The sequence below is a fragment of the Xenopus tropicalis genome, chromosome 4, assembly GCF_000004195.4.
Source record: "Xenopus tropicalis strain Nigerian chromosome 4, UCB_Xtro_10.0, whole genome shotgun sequence".
NCBI classification, from domain to species: domain Eukaryota; kingdom Metazoa; phylum Chordata; class Amphibia; order Anura; family Pipidae; genus Xenopus; species Xenopus tropicalis.
In genome coordinates this window covers 79,682,894-79,698,949 of record NC_030680.2, presented here as the reverse complement: position 1 = coordinate 79,698,949, position 16,056 = coordinate 79,682,894, and the positions used below count along the sequence as shown (strand labels likewise).

At 35.8% G+C, this 16,056-nt stretch overlaps 1 protein-coding gene across 2 annotated transcripts in view; it reads right to left on the bottom strand.

Moving 5' to 3' along the window:
* Positions 1-1,608: 1,608 nt before the first annotated feature.
* adgrl4 (adhesion G protein-coupled receptor L4) overlaps positions 1,609-16,056 on the bottom strand; it is an 84,278-nt gene continuing 69,830 nt past the window's right edge. For both annotated transcript variants that reach the window (XM_012961515.3, XM_031900871.1), the window contains 5 exons: positions 7,912-8,132; positions 7,743-7,809; positions 6,289-6,380; positions 4,607-4,775; positions 1,609-2,791 (listed from right to left, as the gene is read on the bottom strand). In XM_012961515.3, coding sequence (XP_012816969.2) covers positions 2,729-2,791; positions 4,607-4,775; positions 6,289-6,380; positions 7,743-7,809; positions 7,912-8,132 — 612 coding nt within the window. In that variant the 3' untranslated portion in view covers positions 1,609-2,728. The remainder of the gene's footprint in view (positions 2,792-4,606; positions 4,776-6,288; positions 6,381-7,742; positions 7,810-7,911; positions 8,133-16,056) is intronic.

The following is a 16,056-nucleotide window of genomic DNA, read 5'->3' as shown; positions in this document are numbered from 1 at the left end:
TTAAAAACAATACCACCAGAAGACTGCTTAATATGGGTTATTAAGTACTTTATCAATGCAAAATTGTGTGCATGATTATAATTCTCCTTATCATCTCATTGCTATATTATGAATCAGTACATGTGCTTACTCCATGTACCCATAGTAACAAAAACTTCTTTTTATTAATCATCAGAGTATTAGATTTTCAGATGGGTCATCTTACTGAAAAAACCCACAGTGCTTCTGTTACCCAGCCATTACTTCTCTAAAGGTATTTTAATAATTATTTATGAAGTGCAGCATATATGCTTCATTGTACAAACTAAATAAATCTAGCATGCTATTAAATCTAAAGAAAGATTAAGGATTCCAGGTTTTTAGGAATCCTGTAAATTCGAACCAAAAAAGTTTCCAGAATATTTTTCTGGATTTAATGAAATGCTTTATGAACTGTATGTCTATCAACCAGAAATACCTGATACAGGTATAGGACCCATTATCAAGAATGCTCGGGACCAAGGGTATTTCGGATAAGGGGTCTTTCCGTAATTTGAATCTCAATACCTTAAATCTACTAAAAAATCAATAAAACAGTAATTAAACCCAATAGGATTGTTTTGCATTCTATAAGGATTATTTATATCTTATTTGGAATCAATTACAAGGCACTGTTTTATTTCTACATAGAAAAAGGAAATCAGTTTTAAAATTCTGAATTATTTGATTAAAATGGAGTCTGTGGGAGACAGACTTTCCGTAATTCGGAGCTTTCTGGATAATGGGTTTCCGGATAAGGGGTCCGATACCTGTATTATCTATTTTTATTAAATTTAGTTGCCTCAAATGTGTTTCTGAAATGTGATACAGTATCATCTGAATAATGTGTAAATTGTAAACAAATCATCTTAGATCACACAGCATTGCTGGAAGTTCTAATATTTCTTGTTTGTTTTCCTGCTTCTACATAATGAACATTACATTTCAGCCGAGATCAAAGGGTGAGAGAAATATTTTACATTATGAATTAAATATGTCCCAGTTATAAATGTGTATTTTAAGCAAAAAAAAAAAAAAGTCTGTAGACATACCAAAAAATTATTTCTTTTTTGTATTTAAAGCAGTCTACATACTCATTCATTCATGCTTGTAATTGAAAATGTCTTTTATTTTCATCAACGTATAAAAATATTTGCAAATGTTACATAATTGAACATTGTGTTTTACTTTTAGATATCCCTTTAATTAACAATAATATATTTTATAGGTGTCTGGGAATATTAAATAAAATGTATTTTCAAGGTACCACTGCAACTTTTCAATGTGCCATACTAAACATTTAAATTGTATACAGGTATAGGACCCGTTATCCAGAATGCTCAGGACGAAGGGTCCTGGATAAGGGGTCTTTCCGTAATTTGGATCTCCATACCTGAAGTATACTAAAAAATAAAAAAAAAAAATAAAACATTAATTAAATCCAATAGGATTGTTTTGCATCCAATAAGGATTATTTATATCTTAGTTGGGATCAATTACAAGGTACTGTTTTATTATTACAGAGGAAAAGGAAATCAGTTTTAAAAATCTGAATTATTGGATTAAAATGGAGTCTACGGGAGACAGGTTTTCCGTAATTTGGAGATTTCTGGATAAGGGATCCCATACCTGTACCTTATTTTATGTATTTATAAATATACATAGACCTACTGTTTCCATATGAATCAGTTAGCTTAAAGAGGCAGTATATCCACTTGTGCAACATGACTTCAGTGCACAGGGTATGCACTTAAAAATCTATGTTTTTTTGTTTTTTGAGCTCAATAGGCATACAGGGTACCTAAAGCTATTCCTTACAAGGCAGATAATTAATAATGCATAATGGATTTCCGACTTTTTATGTACTGATAATTGAATTATCTGCCTTGCAAGAACTAAATATAGAGTTGTTTTTAGCTCAAGATAAAAAAAAAAAAAAGATTTTTCATGATTAAAAGGAAACTATACCCCCAGAATGAATACCAACATATAGTTTCTGTCATCAGTACATTTTGGCCTTTTACATCTCTTCCCTTGAGCCACCATTTTGTGATGGTCTGTGTGCTCCCTCAGAGATCACATGACCAGAAATAATGAAGCTTTAATTGTAACAGAAAGAAGTGAATTTTATGATCCTAGGGGCAGGCCCTTAATTTTTAAAATGTCTATTTAGTATTACCCAATGGCACATACCACTAAAAAGTATATTTTTATGAAAATTGTACATTTAGATGAAGCAAGGTTTTACATATGAGCTCTTTATGTGATATATTTGTAGAGACCTACTGTACATTGTTGGGGGATATAGTTTTCCTTTTAACCAATAGATAAAAAGAATATTCAGCACAAGTCCAATATTTCAACAAAGGCACATTCTACCCCTTTAAATGGGCAAATCAAACAAACAAACAAACAGATAAGCAAATCCTAAAGCAATAAAAAACAATAAAGATAGATGATAGATTGTGACTCCTGACCTCAAACTGTCTGGTGCAATTCATGTTCTGTGTCTGCCCATGGTGCCAATTAGATTAAGCAGACAATCCAACAGCAACTTTACAATGTCATGTTGTCTATAACATTTAAAACAATAATATATCAATGTATTTCACAATGGAAGACCAGTTTACTTTAATACCCAACCCAACATTATTTTCTTAGGACTTGAACGATGCTGATTTTTCTTCAGTAAATGGAATCGTCTGTGGGTTTATCTTAGACATGTGAAACAGCATGGAACATTTTTGAATAACCTGTAGTATTCTTCTTGTATCTGAAAAATAAAAAATATTGAAATATTGCTAAGTATACTTACACACAGTAGAATAAAAATTATAAATGTACAAGATGTGTCATAATTTCTGTCTAGAATGAAGGTTGTGCCAATAATGTACCTCTAATTGAAATGATGGGTATATAAAAATACAAACTATGGGGCACATTTACTAACCCACGAACGGGCCGAATGCGTCCGATTGCGTTTTTTCGTAATGATCGGTATTTTGCGTTTTTTTCGGAAAATTGACGCGACTTTTTCGTTACCAATACGATTTTTGCGAAAAAACGCGAGTTTTTCGTAGCCATTCCGAAAGTTGCGATTTTTTCGTAGCGTTAAAACTTGCGCAAAAAGTTGCGATTTTTTCGTAGTGTTAAAACTTGCGCGAAATGTCGCACCTTTTAAGTTTTAACGCTACGAAAAAATCGCAACTTTCGGAATGGCTACGAAAAACTTGCGCAAATCGTATTGGTAACGAAAAATTCGCTATAATTTCCGAAAAGTCGTAAAGGCGCCGAAAAAATCGCAAAAAATACGAAAAAGTCGCAAAATGTTCGTTTTCAAATCGGATTTTTCCAATTCGGATTTGACCCATAGTAAATGTGACCCTATGTCTCTAACCCTTCCTTAAATACCATTCTTTTTTGGGGCAAAGATAAGGTTAATAATATACAAACAATTTCCAGGGCCAGATTTTTAATCCGGGCGCCCCGAGGCCCCCCCCACGCATGTGCGAACATGTGATCGGCGCGCGCACACCCCCCCATGCATGATTGAGAGTTTGCACATGAGAGGGGCTTTACACTTGTATACGGAGCAATGGGGACCTCTCCCCCACTGCACACTGAAAAAGTTTAACATTTTGGTGCCGCCCCCAAATTTGTGCCGCCCTAGGCCCGGGCCTTTGTGGCCTTTCCACAAATCTGGGCCTGACTATTTCGAAACATTATTATCCTAAACATTATTAAACATTATTAATTGGCATCTGCCACTTTACTTTTGACTCATTTTTTTTTATAACACCTAAATCATGCTTGCAAATAGGATGGTGTGATAAGGTTCATTACTTTGGTCGATAACTTGATAAAAAAATAAGGCTGCTTGTTTGTTGTTTGTGTTGGCTTCAAAGAAGTAAACAGCTTCAGGGGTGAAAATCAAAATTAATTACATTTCCATATTTACTTTAAATTTGTGTAGTTCATAGCCATGAACTAAATTGTATTTAATTTATTTTTCTGTCCCAGTTGAATAGTAGCAAAGGTATTAAAGGGCATGATTTTACTGACCACTTAATCAGAAGGTGAAAAGAGGATGCATTGAGACCTGGGGAGGCAGATTTATCAGTTCGATTCTTTTTTTCTACCCAACCATGTTTTTTTTTATTCACAAACACTAGCTTATTGAAGAATAAAAAACACTAATTGAATATATGCAGTCTGTTTTTTTGGTGTGCATTGTGGAAATGTAAATATTCTAATTCCAGAAGAGAGCCTATGGTTAGCCAATTTAAATGTACAAAGCAGCCACAGAGAACTTTTTTCTGCTGTTTGGTGATATCTTTGCTACTATATAAATGGCAAAAGCAACCCTTTGAGCAAATAATGTGCTTATAGTGCATTGACAAAGCAGCCAACACATATTAGGGGATGGAAGGCTTCAGTAAACATATTGTGGGCCAGGCACAATTGTCTTTAGGAATTCTATTGCTCAGCCATTTATATATCAGTAACTAACAGAGTATCTAAAACAATCTAAAACCCAGCAAATTTTCTGAATATGAAAAAATATGGTGAAAACATTCTCCCCACTTACTTTTTTGGATAAAACACAGAGAAATATGAAGATAAACATTCCCTGAAATGCATTGGAGATGGTGAAAAGATACGCAGTGACCACTGAACCATTAACAACATGGAGAACTCCAAACATCCAAGTAGCACCAAGAAGGAATAAAAGAGCGAGAGCTCCTCTAGCACATGACCTGTGTTATTAAACAAAAATTACAAAAAATTTTTTTTTAGAAAACAGCAGGAAACAAATACATAAAACAAAGTTTAATTATTTGATTCACACTTGAAGCTAAATAGCTGACTAATATATATATATATATATATACATATATATATATATATATATATTAGTCAGCTATTTAGCTTCAAGTGTGAATCAAATAATATATATATATATAATAGTAATATGTCTTAGTGAGGTTCAGGGCAAAAGTCAGTGTACCCAGATATTTTGTATTACATTATAAATGTATAGGGGAAATTACCTTTTTGTATAGAATTTATGTGTACACAATTTTGTACACAATTTTGCACACAATCTTTTGTAGCAAATTTGCCTTTGGTTTTAGTAAACATTTCAGTGCCCCTTTTGATAAAAATAAAGTCCATAAGAGAAACAAAATAAGATTGAACCTTTTTAAATAGGTAAAATATATTCCTTTTGTGAAGGTCCCACACAAGTGCATCCTTACCAGATTTAGGCGCCCACGTGTTAAATCAGGTAAGGCCAATACAAATATTCTGTTCTTGAGCCAATAAACAAATTGTGCAGAGGGCCCTGAACTATGTTTGAAGCAACCACATGCATTACCCCAAAGGCATGAAATACTTTTATAACAGAAAATCCAGACCTCATTTTAATACAGTAGGAGTAGGAGTGTTAAAAGTACATTAAATGCTGACCACACTTAAAGGAACAGTAACACCAAAAAATGAAAGCGCTTTAAAGTAATAAAAATATAATGCACTGTTGCCCTGCACTGGTAAAACTGGTGTGTTTGCTACAGTAACACTACTATAATTTATATAATAAGCTGCTGAGTAGCCACGGGGGCAGCCATTCAAACTGGAAAAAAGGAGAAATGGCACAGGTTACATTGCAGATAACAGATAAGTTCTGTAGAATACAATGGCGTTACATCTGTTATCTGCTATGTGCCTGTGCCTTTTCTCCTTTGAATGGCTGCCTCCATGGCTACATAGCAGCTTATTTATATAAATTATAGTAGACTTTCTGAAGTAAACACCCCAGCTGTACCAGTGCAAGGCAGCAGCACATTATATTTTAGTTACTTTTATACACTTTCATTTTTTGGTGTTACTGTTCCTTTAAAATGATTTAATTTTATGACAAAGGGAGCAGGAACCTAGATGGCAGTGAATGTGATCTACTTAGACTTTGCTAAAACATTTGATAGTGTACCACAAAAGGCGACAGGTTGACATGAACTTTGCCGGAAACGATACTATGATGTGCATGTTTGAGGCTAAAATATCCTATGTAGAGCCACAAGAACTGTAGCAGATGTTTGCCTTATTAGGAAGACAGTGTGCAACCGAAAGCAGAGTTTTAGCATGATATTTTTTTTATAGAAGCAGGGTATCTATCTCAGGAGCAGGAGCTGCTATTATTATTATAGTGTTACAGTTCCATTAACTGTAAAGAATCCATGCCTATTTTTTTAAATAAAAAACATAACAAACCTTATGTTTTCATAACATGTAACTTCTGGTTTTAACATTGCAGTATGCCGGAACACTTTGTATATTATAACTCCAAATGCCATCAGATTGACCTAAAAGAAAATATAAAATTAGTTTAGACATTTTTGGTTTAATAGTGTATATGTGCACAACTTTGTTTCATGCAGTATCGTTTTAAGAAATTTGCAACAAAAGAGAACACTGCACAGCATTTGAGTCCAAAATATCTTACATTACAGGCCAAACAGCTGTATAATATGCCAGGTAGGGTAATTGAAATAGAAGAACACAAGCATGGCTGCTTGAGATTTCCTCAACAAAATGAAATATTTAATGTTTATTTTTTTTCTGTGCAAGGAAACAGCAAAACACACACACAAACACACACAAATATGAAACCTCAAGCCTCTCACTGTGATAACACTATGATATTCCTTTCCAATAAAGCTCTCCCCAGATCAAAATGAATGCTGTGTTTTAAGGCAAATCCTAATATCCTGCTGTATTTCACAGTGATTTAACATCTTCAGACCTTGGAGCGAAAGAAAAGGAAAAGAAAACAGCAGCCCCTGGTCGGATCAATATTACCACTTGCTAAATCACATATCCTTCATTATTACATTCATGTTGCTTTAAATGTGAACATAAACTATCAGGGTCCCTTACATTTCCTGTTTTCCAAAGAGCAAGCCAAGAACAAGTGTTTATTATTTTCTCCTGTAATTCCTTTGTGATTGTTAAGTCTCAGTATATGGAATACATACATAAACTATTTGAAAATTTGCTGACTGATTAAAATGCAAGCGCAGAATGGGCCTGTATTGAGCTGGCGTTTGTTCAAATATAATAATTCAGCTCTCCCGTTGTATGAATATTGGGCAAATCAACTTTATGATGATGTCTGTTAGGTCAGAAAAGTTTACTGGGAGCATTGCAGCCAAGTGCAACAACTTAGCAGACTTCACGCTGTTTTACACAAAAGCTTTTCTCCAGACGTGCCAAGGCATTTAGTCTATGAATGTCTGCTCAGGTGAAACATTACATGTTTGTCCGATGCTACACTTTGGGTTAAAAATAAACTGTGATGATGACAGGTTACACAAGAATGTGTGAAACAGAAAGATGACAGTGTAATCTTCAAAGATGACCGATTGCCAATAACGGATGATATATCAGAATATCAGGCTGTTGACATACTTTCTTCTTCTACCTCCTACTGAGCTTTTTCAAAAAAGAGCAAACATGTCAAACTTTATTTTATAAGCTGTATGTAACAAAAGTAATCATTCTCTAAACAATTTCCCCATTCGTAAAAATAGAAACTTATATTATTCTACATTGATGTGCTATAACAGAGCCTTACATATATCTGCAGTTCATACAAAGATAAATATTATAAACACATGGAAAATATTGCACTAGTTTATATATTTAGAAGAGAAATTTGTACTTACAAGAATGATGAGACAGGCAGGTCCAATAAAACTCCATATAAAATTATTTTCTGTACTCAGCCAACATCTAGAGATATATAAAACGTTTCAGTATAAATCATTTACATTCTTGAGAAAATATAATAAACCAGTTAAGTGGATGTTTTTACCATATAAAATAATAACTTACACTTTATCAGTCCCATAATATTTATATCCTAAAATTGCAGAAATTCCAACAACTACAGCTGGGCTACAATATCCAAAGATATAAAAATTCTTGTGCAGAAATCCTCTATTGTAAATAACTCCGACTACAATGAGATAGAGATGAATTCCCTCGATGCACATCCAGGCAAAGGCGGCGAGGAAAAAGTAGTGCAGCAATCCAGCAACTACTGCACAGAAAAGCTGAAAAATGACAAGAACGGTAAGTCACCCAGCGCAGGTCACTGAAATAAAGTCTGTTGCATTGTAATATTTTCATACCATATTCCCTAAGCAATGTATCTTATGGTAAAATAAATCCAACCAGAGACCTACTACATGCATCTATACAGTTTGTACTTTATTAAGACGAATGTACACAAAATTATTATTATTATTGTGGGAGGTAATCCAGGTTTGGCATCTACCTTCAGAAGTGCTTAGAACTGGGATTTCTTGATAAAGTTTGTAGTCGTTCCTTGACTATCAAGGCATTTGCATGAAAGTGGTTAGTTTTTAAACAGCACTATACCTAGCCACCGTTTGAAAGCTCAGCTAGCAGCTGCATTGCCACTGACAGAAATCTGTCATTAAAAACTCGGATGACAGTTACTTTGGGGGCAACACGTGACTTCTTTTTGGAATGAAATGGACCAGAATATTTTTGTATTTACCCATAGAAAAATCCCTTTGTTTGAAATGTCAGCTTTGTTTTGCTCTGACAGGTTAATTGCACAGTAGTTTGTTGTGAAAATCTGACCCTTCTTTACCAGTAGCAAGTACTAGGTAACAAACTTAGAGTTTGGGTGGTCATTGTTGCTTTTTATGCACCCCCTAATACCTTTCTAATAGGGTCCTTTCAGTAACTAGAGGCCATTTATTGTGCAGGACACAGTATGCAAAGTGCCAAATAAACTCACAATTGCAATTTTTTTTACTCTTCGCTCACTGTAGCCTGCATTGTGCAAGTTAATGCAGGCCTCTATCCTCCATTCCTGGCACAGACATCTGCAGCTTGACCATCGGACTGAGCTCTACCTGTGTAGGCAGCACTCTATCCAGGAGGAGTGGGCTGGGGTTGGCACTCTGGCATCCCCCTACCCACCCCCTAACTTAAGCATCATTCAGGCAGTAGGACGCAGAGCTGGCATCATGGTCCTGTCCTTATGGCCTGCCCAAAGGCTAAATATTTTTGATCCAGCACCATGTGCATAGAGCAGTATTCCAAGAGGCATGAGTGCTCTATACGTGAGCACAAAGGGGCCCACTCTTGCACCCCTTAGAGCTCTAGTGCATGCACCACAAGGAATAAAAATATTACCCCTACCGACTTTGCTTGCTGGCTATATAATGGTTTTTAGATGCCAGTTAACAGTATGTACACACTTTCACAGCCCCCCAGTCTGTTAAATATAAAAATACTAGTAGCACAAAAGAAAATAAATCGCTCCAAAGAGCACCTTCTTTTGTTTGGCTACAAAACTCAGTGGTGACATTGCAGTATATGCTGAAGATTTGACCATTAGTTTAATAAAATGTTTTTCCTTTTATGCCTTTTTTGCTCCACATATACTCTGCTGCACGTAAAAATGGAAGCTACAGTCTGATTTATTTATATTTTGTGTTAAGTACAGCATCAACTGCCACACTATAGCTGTAAATCAATACTGCAATGCAGTAAACCTTTGACAGTAAAATATACTACTGTACTTTCCTTTATTCAAAAAAAAGCTTATTCTTTCAGCATATAAATCTTTGCAACAACCTAAACTGGGACATAAAATTCTCAATACTTTTCATTCAGTTATACATATATTATTATTGCAACAAATGCTCCACAAATGATAGAAATGTATATTACTGGAAACGCACACTGCCCAGTATATAAATAACAAGGGACATAGATATAAAGGTGTGTAAAATATTAACATATTAAAATATATTAAACACTTGGAGTAAAAGTTAGTATAAAGTAAAGGTCTATTAATAACATTCCATATGAATAAATTAACACTGTACATAGTTAAAGATGTGCATTTTTATGCAAGACTAATACATACAATTATGCTGTTTTTACACCGCTCTAGACCAGATTTAACCAACTGAATTCAGGAGAGAAAAAAAAAATCTTTTCTATTAATTATCTATATGCCGAAATTTTACAATGAGCTCTGTATTTGCAGAAAATCATGGCATAAAGCTTTGGCATGGCATATATCTGGAGTATATCAATGTTGTTTTTAAAAACCAGTTAAATCCTTCACAAAACAAACAACAATAGGAATAAAGCTGGCCATACATGCACCGATAATATCGTACGAAACCTCGTTGTATGGCATGTCGGCGAGTCGACCGATATCGCAGGAAGCTGCTGAAATCGGTCGACTCGCCGATCGGCCAGGTTAGAAAATTTTGATCGGGCGCCATAGAAGGCGCCTGACCAAAATCTGCCGTCAGGGCTGAATCGGCAGAAGGAGGTAGAAATCCTATTGTTTCTACCTCCTTATCTGCTGTTTCAGCCCTGAACGGTGTGTGGCGGATCTGACGATGTTTGTGCGACCGATGGTCGCACGAAACATCGTCAGATCTCCACATGTGTGGCCACCTTTACTCATAAAACACACTGAGTAAAAGAAAAGGAAAAAGGTGTTCTAGATTCAATATATGGTGGCTGTTTGCTCTAGTGCCCAGGGTCTGGGAAAAGTTATTTGTAAAGCTACAATTTCATTATTTAATATACATTGCCTTCTGCCCCCCCCCCCCCCCAGACTGGAAATTCTAACCTTTTCCATTGTCCAGGACCCCTTCCTTGAAAAATAATTTTTGTCTGATGTAAATATTGCCCTGCAGCATTCTTACTTTAGGAATTTAATGGGAAATACCTTCTTACTGAAACAGTCAGTTTGGTTTATGCAAAAAAGATGCAAAACACTGAACTATCAAAAAGAACTATCAAAAAAACATTATATACGAAGAGATCCGCACTCACAGGACTTATAGAATTAATCTGGTGTTTACTGAGAAGACTAACGTTTCAAAGTGATGAAAAAGGCTACTTCAGTAGCCGAAACGTTAGTCTTCTCAATAAACACCAGATTAATTCTATAAGTCCTGTGAGTGCGGATCTCTTCGCTGCTGTATCTAATTCTTCACTTGGACCTGCACCCAGGCTATTGTGACCCGATTGACGTGAGTACCGGCTCTCTCCTGATATATATATATATATTGTTTTTTTTTTTTTACATTAAGTTATTATAAGATGGTTCCATGAAGTTGTGCCACTAGCCTGCAGTCCTGGCTAATGGTTGTCTAAAGTATACTAGTATAGATATAGTTTATTCTAATGACACTTATGCTTTAGTTTTTTCACATTGCAAAGCTATTATTTTTAGTGATGGCCGAAATGTTTCGCCAGGCATAGATTTGCGGCGCATTTCCGCATTTCGCCATTGGTGGATTGTTTCCCGAAATGGATGACAAAATAGCCGCGAGCCAAAATAATAGCCGTGGGCGACAAAAGAATAGCCGCGCGACGAAAGAATAGCGACGGGTGACGAAAGAATAGCCATGTGACAAAAGAATAGCCACAGGCGACAATTTCCCGCCGTTTCGCTCATCACTAATTATTTTTATTATCTTGTTTTAAAATTAAAAAGTGTATTGTAGGGGCACTGACACCAATGGGCAATTGCACTGCTTTTTAACTGCTCTCATTACAGAGTGTGACAATTTCTAATACATAATGTATGTTGGTTATGGGTGTTGTTGTGGCAACCCACAGTGGTATTTCGGCATAATTTTGGCTGGTGGGGTGTATTTCTATTTTTTTGGCTAGTGATCTGTAACCCTGAGAAAGGTGTCTGAGGAGGAAATGTTGCTTTACATAAATACAGTGTTCACTACAAGTCCTGTGAATGCAGTGTTTATGTTGCTATTATTGATAAGCAAAATATTTGAGAAGGTAAAGATTCACTGCAAAATTCTGCATTTTGTGATTGGCAGATTTTTTTCCGCAAAACTTCGGCAAATATTTGACACAACAAACGTTGAGGAGTGAGAAAAAATGCAGTTACATCAAATAAGTCACATTAAACAAAAGTTGCGCATGTCAAAAAAGTCATGTAGTAGCCACATTTCATGAAGTTTTCGCCTTTTCGTGAAGTTTTTAGCAGTTACACTAAATTTTTGCCGAAATAGGACAGATTCACTAGTTGCTATTTTATGAATTGGAACCTGAGCCCACAGGCATATATTTGTATGAAAATCTGTATGTTCAGTAGGGATGCACCAAATCCACTATTTTTGGGTTCTGCCAAACCCCAAATCTTTCGTTAAAGGTTTGTCCGATTACCGAACAGAATCCGAATCCTAATTTGCATACGCAAATAAAGACTATGTATGCCTGTAGTAAAAAAAAAAAAAAAAATATATACATATATATATATATATATTGATAGATAGATAGATAGATAGATAGATAAATGGACAAACAGACAGACAGATGATAGATAGATAGATAGATAGATAGATAGATTGGTAGGTCAGATTTTATTTTGCATTTTAGTATACAGTATATGCCCAACTTAATATTATTATGTCAGAAAGAGGGGATATACATTCCCCTTTAAATTCTGAAGAGCTACTGAACAAAATTAAAAAAAAATGCTGTTAAAGATTTAAAACTAAAGACCAATTGCATATTGCGTACCCTATCATTTATGCAGCAAATTAAAAGTTAGTTTTATTTACCGTATGTCTGTAGCATTTATCTCTAGCCCAGAGACAAGTGATTCTAAACAGCAATGCCTGTTTACATTCTTAGAATACTCCAGCACTCTGTGACCTTCTGCAGATCATACTCTTTCTTCACAAACTAACATAAGAATAAAGGCTATAGTATATGACGTATGGACAAACTGTCTAAGAAATGCTGCGTTTGGTACTTCCATCAGCGTTGTATAAGAATAGAGATGATAACGATAAATAACCTATAGATTTCCATAATAAACAAGTCAATGCAGCACAGCATAAAGCTGACCTGCATTTTATCTGTCAACATTGCATAGCTTAGGATAATGTACATTTCTATTAAGCTGTCTGAGAAAGACATACATTTTAGCTAACATTTAAACCCAGACTGTGTTTGGGTGCATTCAAAGTTTAATTACTGTACTCAAAGAGAACATTAATAGACATTGTAATAAATGATGTTTCAGTACAGATAATTGCCGGAAGAAGGAATAGCCTCATTTTCCTACAGTATAAAAGAACCGAACACTCTAAAGTTAAAGATAAAGTTAAAAGGCATAATGAACAACTAGTTATGTAATATCTTTCCCTCTGAGAGAATGAAAGCAAAATAAGAAAATTGATGCAATTAAGTATTAAAATCTGGATTTTTGTATAACTGAAAAGTAAAAAAAAAAGCAAAATTCATGATTATGTGCCCCATGCCTGCTACAGGAACCAACAGCATTGGTGCTTTCCCTTGTCTAAGGAGTTGACTGGGCACCATCTTTGGAAGAACAGTTGTAGCACAGTGTAAAGGAGCTTTTATTACAAGGTAGGGCAATATAAATGCTACTGTAGGGTTAAAAATGTCTTAACCACAATGTAATTTCACCTAATTTCGTCTATTTTGGTGACATTTTGCTGTTTCTCAAATCTTTTGGCAAAGTAAAATGGGCCAATTTTGCTCAGCACTATTAAGAAATGCTATATGTTTGAACCTAGGAAGCCCCATTGTGCCCATGAGGCAAGATGGAAACTCAGCATACAATCCAACAGAAATTTGGATTCTCAAATGTGTACTTGCACTTGGGGACACGTCATTTACTATACATGTGATATCTATTACTCCATTGCACGCAATAATTAAGGTTCAGCTTAAATATGGACGGACATAGCAGAGCTGGTGACAAACAGGGCCGGAACTAGGGGTAGGCAGAATAGGCAGCTGCCTAGGGCGCAATGATTGAGGGGCGCCAGGCAGGAGCCTCTCCTGCCTACCCCTAGTGCTACTTTGTCATTGCCTCCGCCGCTTGTCATTAGCGGCGGAAGCAATGACTGATCTAATCGCACTGCCCCCCCCCCCGCACCTCCTCCTGTGCTTTGGCGCGCATGCGCCGTTCGGGGGGGCGGGGAGGTGGGCGGAGTTGGCCTACCGGGTTGCCTAGGGCGCCCGGTCGGCTTGGCCCGCCCCTGGTGACAAACATTATATAACAGGATTATGACTGTTGTCTTTACTGGTTTAATAATAAAAACCTTTATTTTGCAATGTTTGTACTAGCCATTATCCTAACACAGTTGCGCATCTATTTTGATATAGTGAAATGTTTTTACCAATTTCTGCACCTCATATAGGTATTTCTAGCCCCCAAAAAAGTATTCACACACAGACAGACAAAACAATTATCCTGCCTGTTTGTTATTAGGGTGTGAGGAAACACGTGTGTGAGGGAAGAGCATAAAAGCTCCTTGCGGATAGTCCAAGATTTTAACTGACTTGCACATTATTGGTAACACTAAATAACAGCAAATATTTTGATATGTCAACTGTTCATTTTTTTTACTGTATTTTCTTTTGATTAAAAATATATATATGTTAACATTTATAGCAATCAGCCCAGTTCTGTTACTATTTACATAAAATGTGACAGTTCACTCCATGAAATATTAATTACTGCTTAAATTATTTTATATTATGGGGAAAAGAGAATTTAACACTACACTGATTGAGGATTCAATTAAATTGGATAATGATTATTTTTTATAACATGCTGTAGCTAAATAATACCTAATTGAGAATTCAACCTTTACACAGTTTACTTTTGAAAATAATTGATTGGCCATCCAATAAATACAACATCATGCTTATTGTTATCAAGATTAAAATGCAGACCCTTTTATGTATCCTGTGGCTTTGCAAAGCATATTATTGGAATTTAATAAATACATTTATTATGTGAATTTTATATATATATATATATATATATATATATATATATATATATATATATATATATATATATTATTATATGAAGAGTGAATAGTGTGATGAGGGATTAACATGGTAAGAAACTCTGGTGCCGATTCACTAAAGGGCGATAAAACGAGCGCTATTTATAGCATGAGTTAAAAAATTTTTGCTTCTTATTTTTTGTGACTTACGCTCGATTCACTAAAAGGAGTAGAAAAGACTTTGATGAATCGGGACTTAATTATCGCATGCTTTTTAACGCAAAAAGCATGCGATAAGCGTTATCGACCTTCAGTGAATCGGCCTCTATAATGTTTATGTACTTTTACAAATGCTGAGCTATACAGAGTTTTAACATAGTTTATGTTTCTATAAGCTTTCAGTGCCAGTGGCAGTGGGAATTCTGAAAAATGTTTACTGGGGACAATCATAGCAATCACATTTGTAGCAAGTGGTGTCCTATATCTCAATTATTGGGTAAATGGCACACAAGGGCCACAGTTACACAGTTACTGTAACAAATGCCCTAAAATTTGGAAGATCTTCCATTCTTCAACGAATGTTATGCTCCTTAACATTGTGTAGCATGGTTGGGATAATCATAGAAGGAAAGTATATCCCTCCCAGAATCCCCTATGAAGCAGCACAAAGGACTGTGAAATTAGGGGTCTGTGCAGCTGTGAGGGCTGATAAGCCTCACCTGTACTTAAAGCCTGCTCCAAGGGTAGTGTGGGGGCTGCTCTCTCCAGGGAGAGAGGTGAGACACTGGAGCTGCAGTGTGAAACTTTCCCTGGTTGGGGAAAAGTGTGTTGGGAACTGTTTTCCTCTGAGAGTCGGAGGAATATTTATCCACAGAGGTGGATGGCCTAGTAGCAAGGACCAGCTACTGTATGCTGCCCTAAAGACTGAGGGACTGAAGTGCAGCTGCTTCTAAGGAAGCGCAGGAGTACAACAAAAGACTGTGAGTGTAACCTGCATTTACCTGTGTTGGCTTATTCTGCCCAAGTGTGGCTGAGTGTGCCCCTGGGAAGGACAGTTTTTGAGTTTCAGCAAGACCACTACTTTTGGTTGTATTTGGGATATCAGCTGTATGAACTTTTATTTGCTGTCAAGCCTGCTGTGTTAAATAAATTCACACCAGAATTCAGC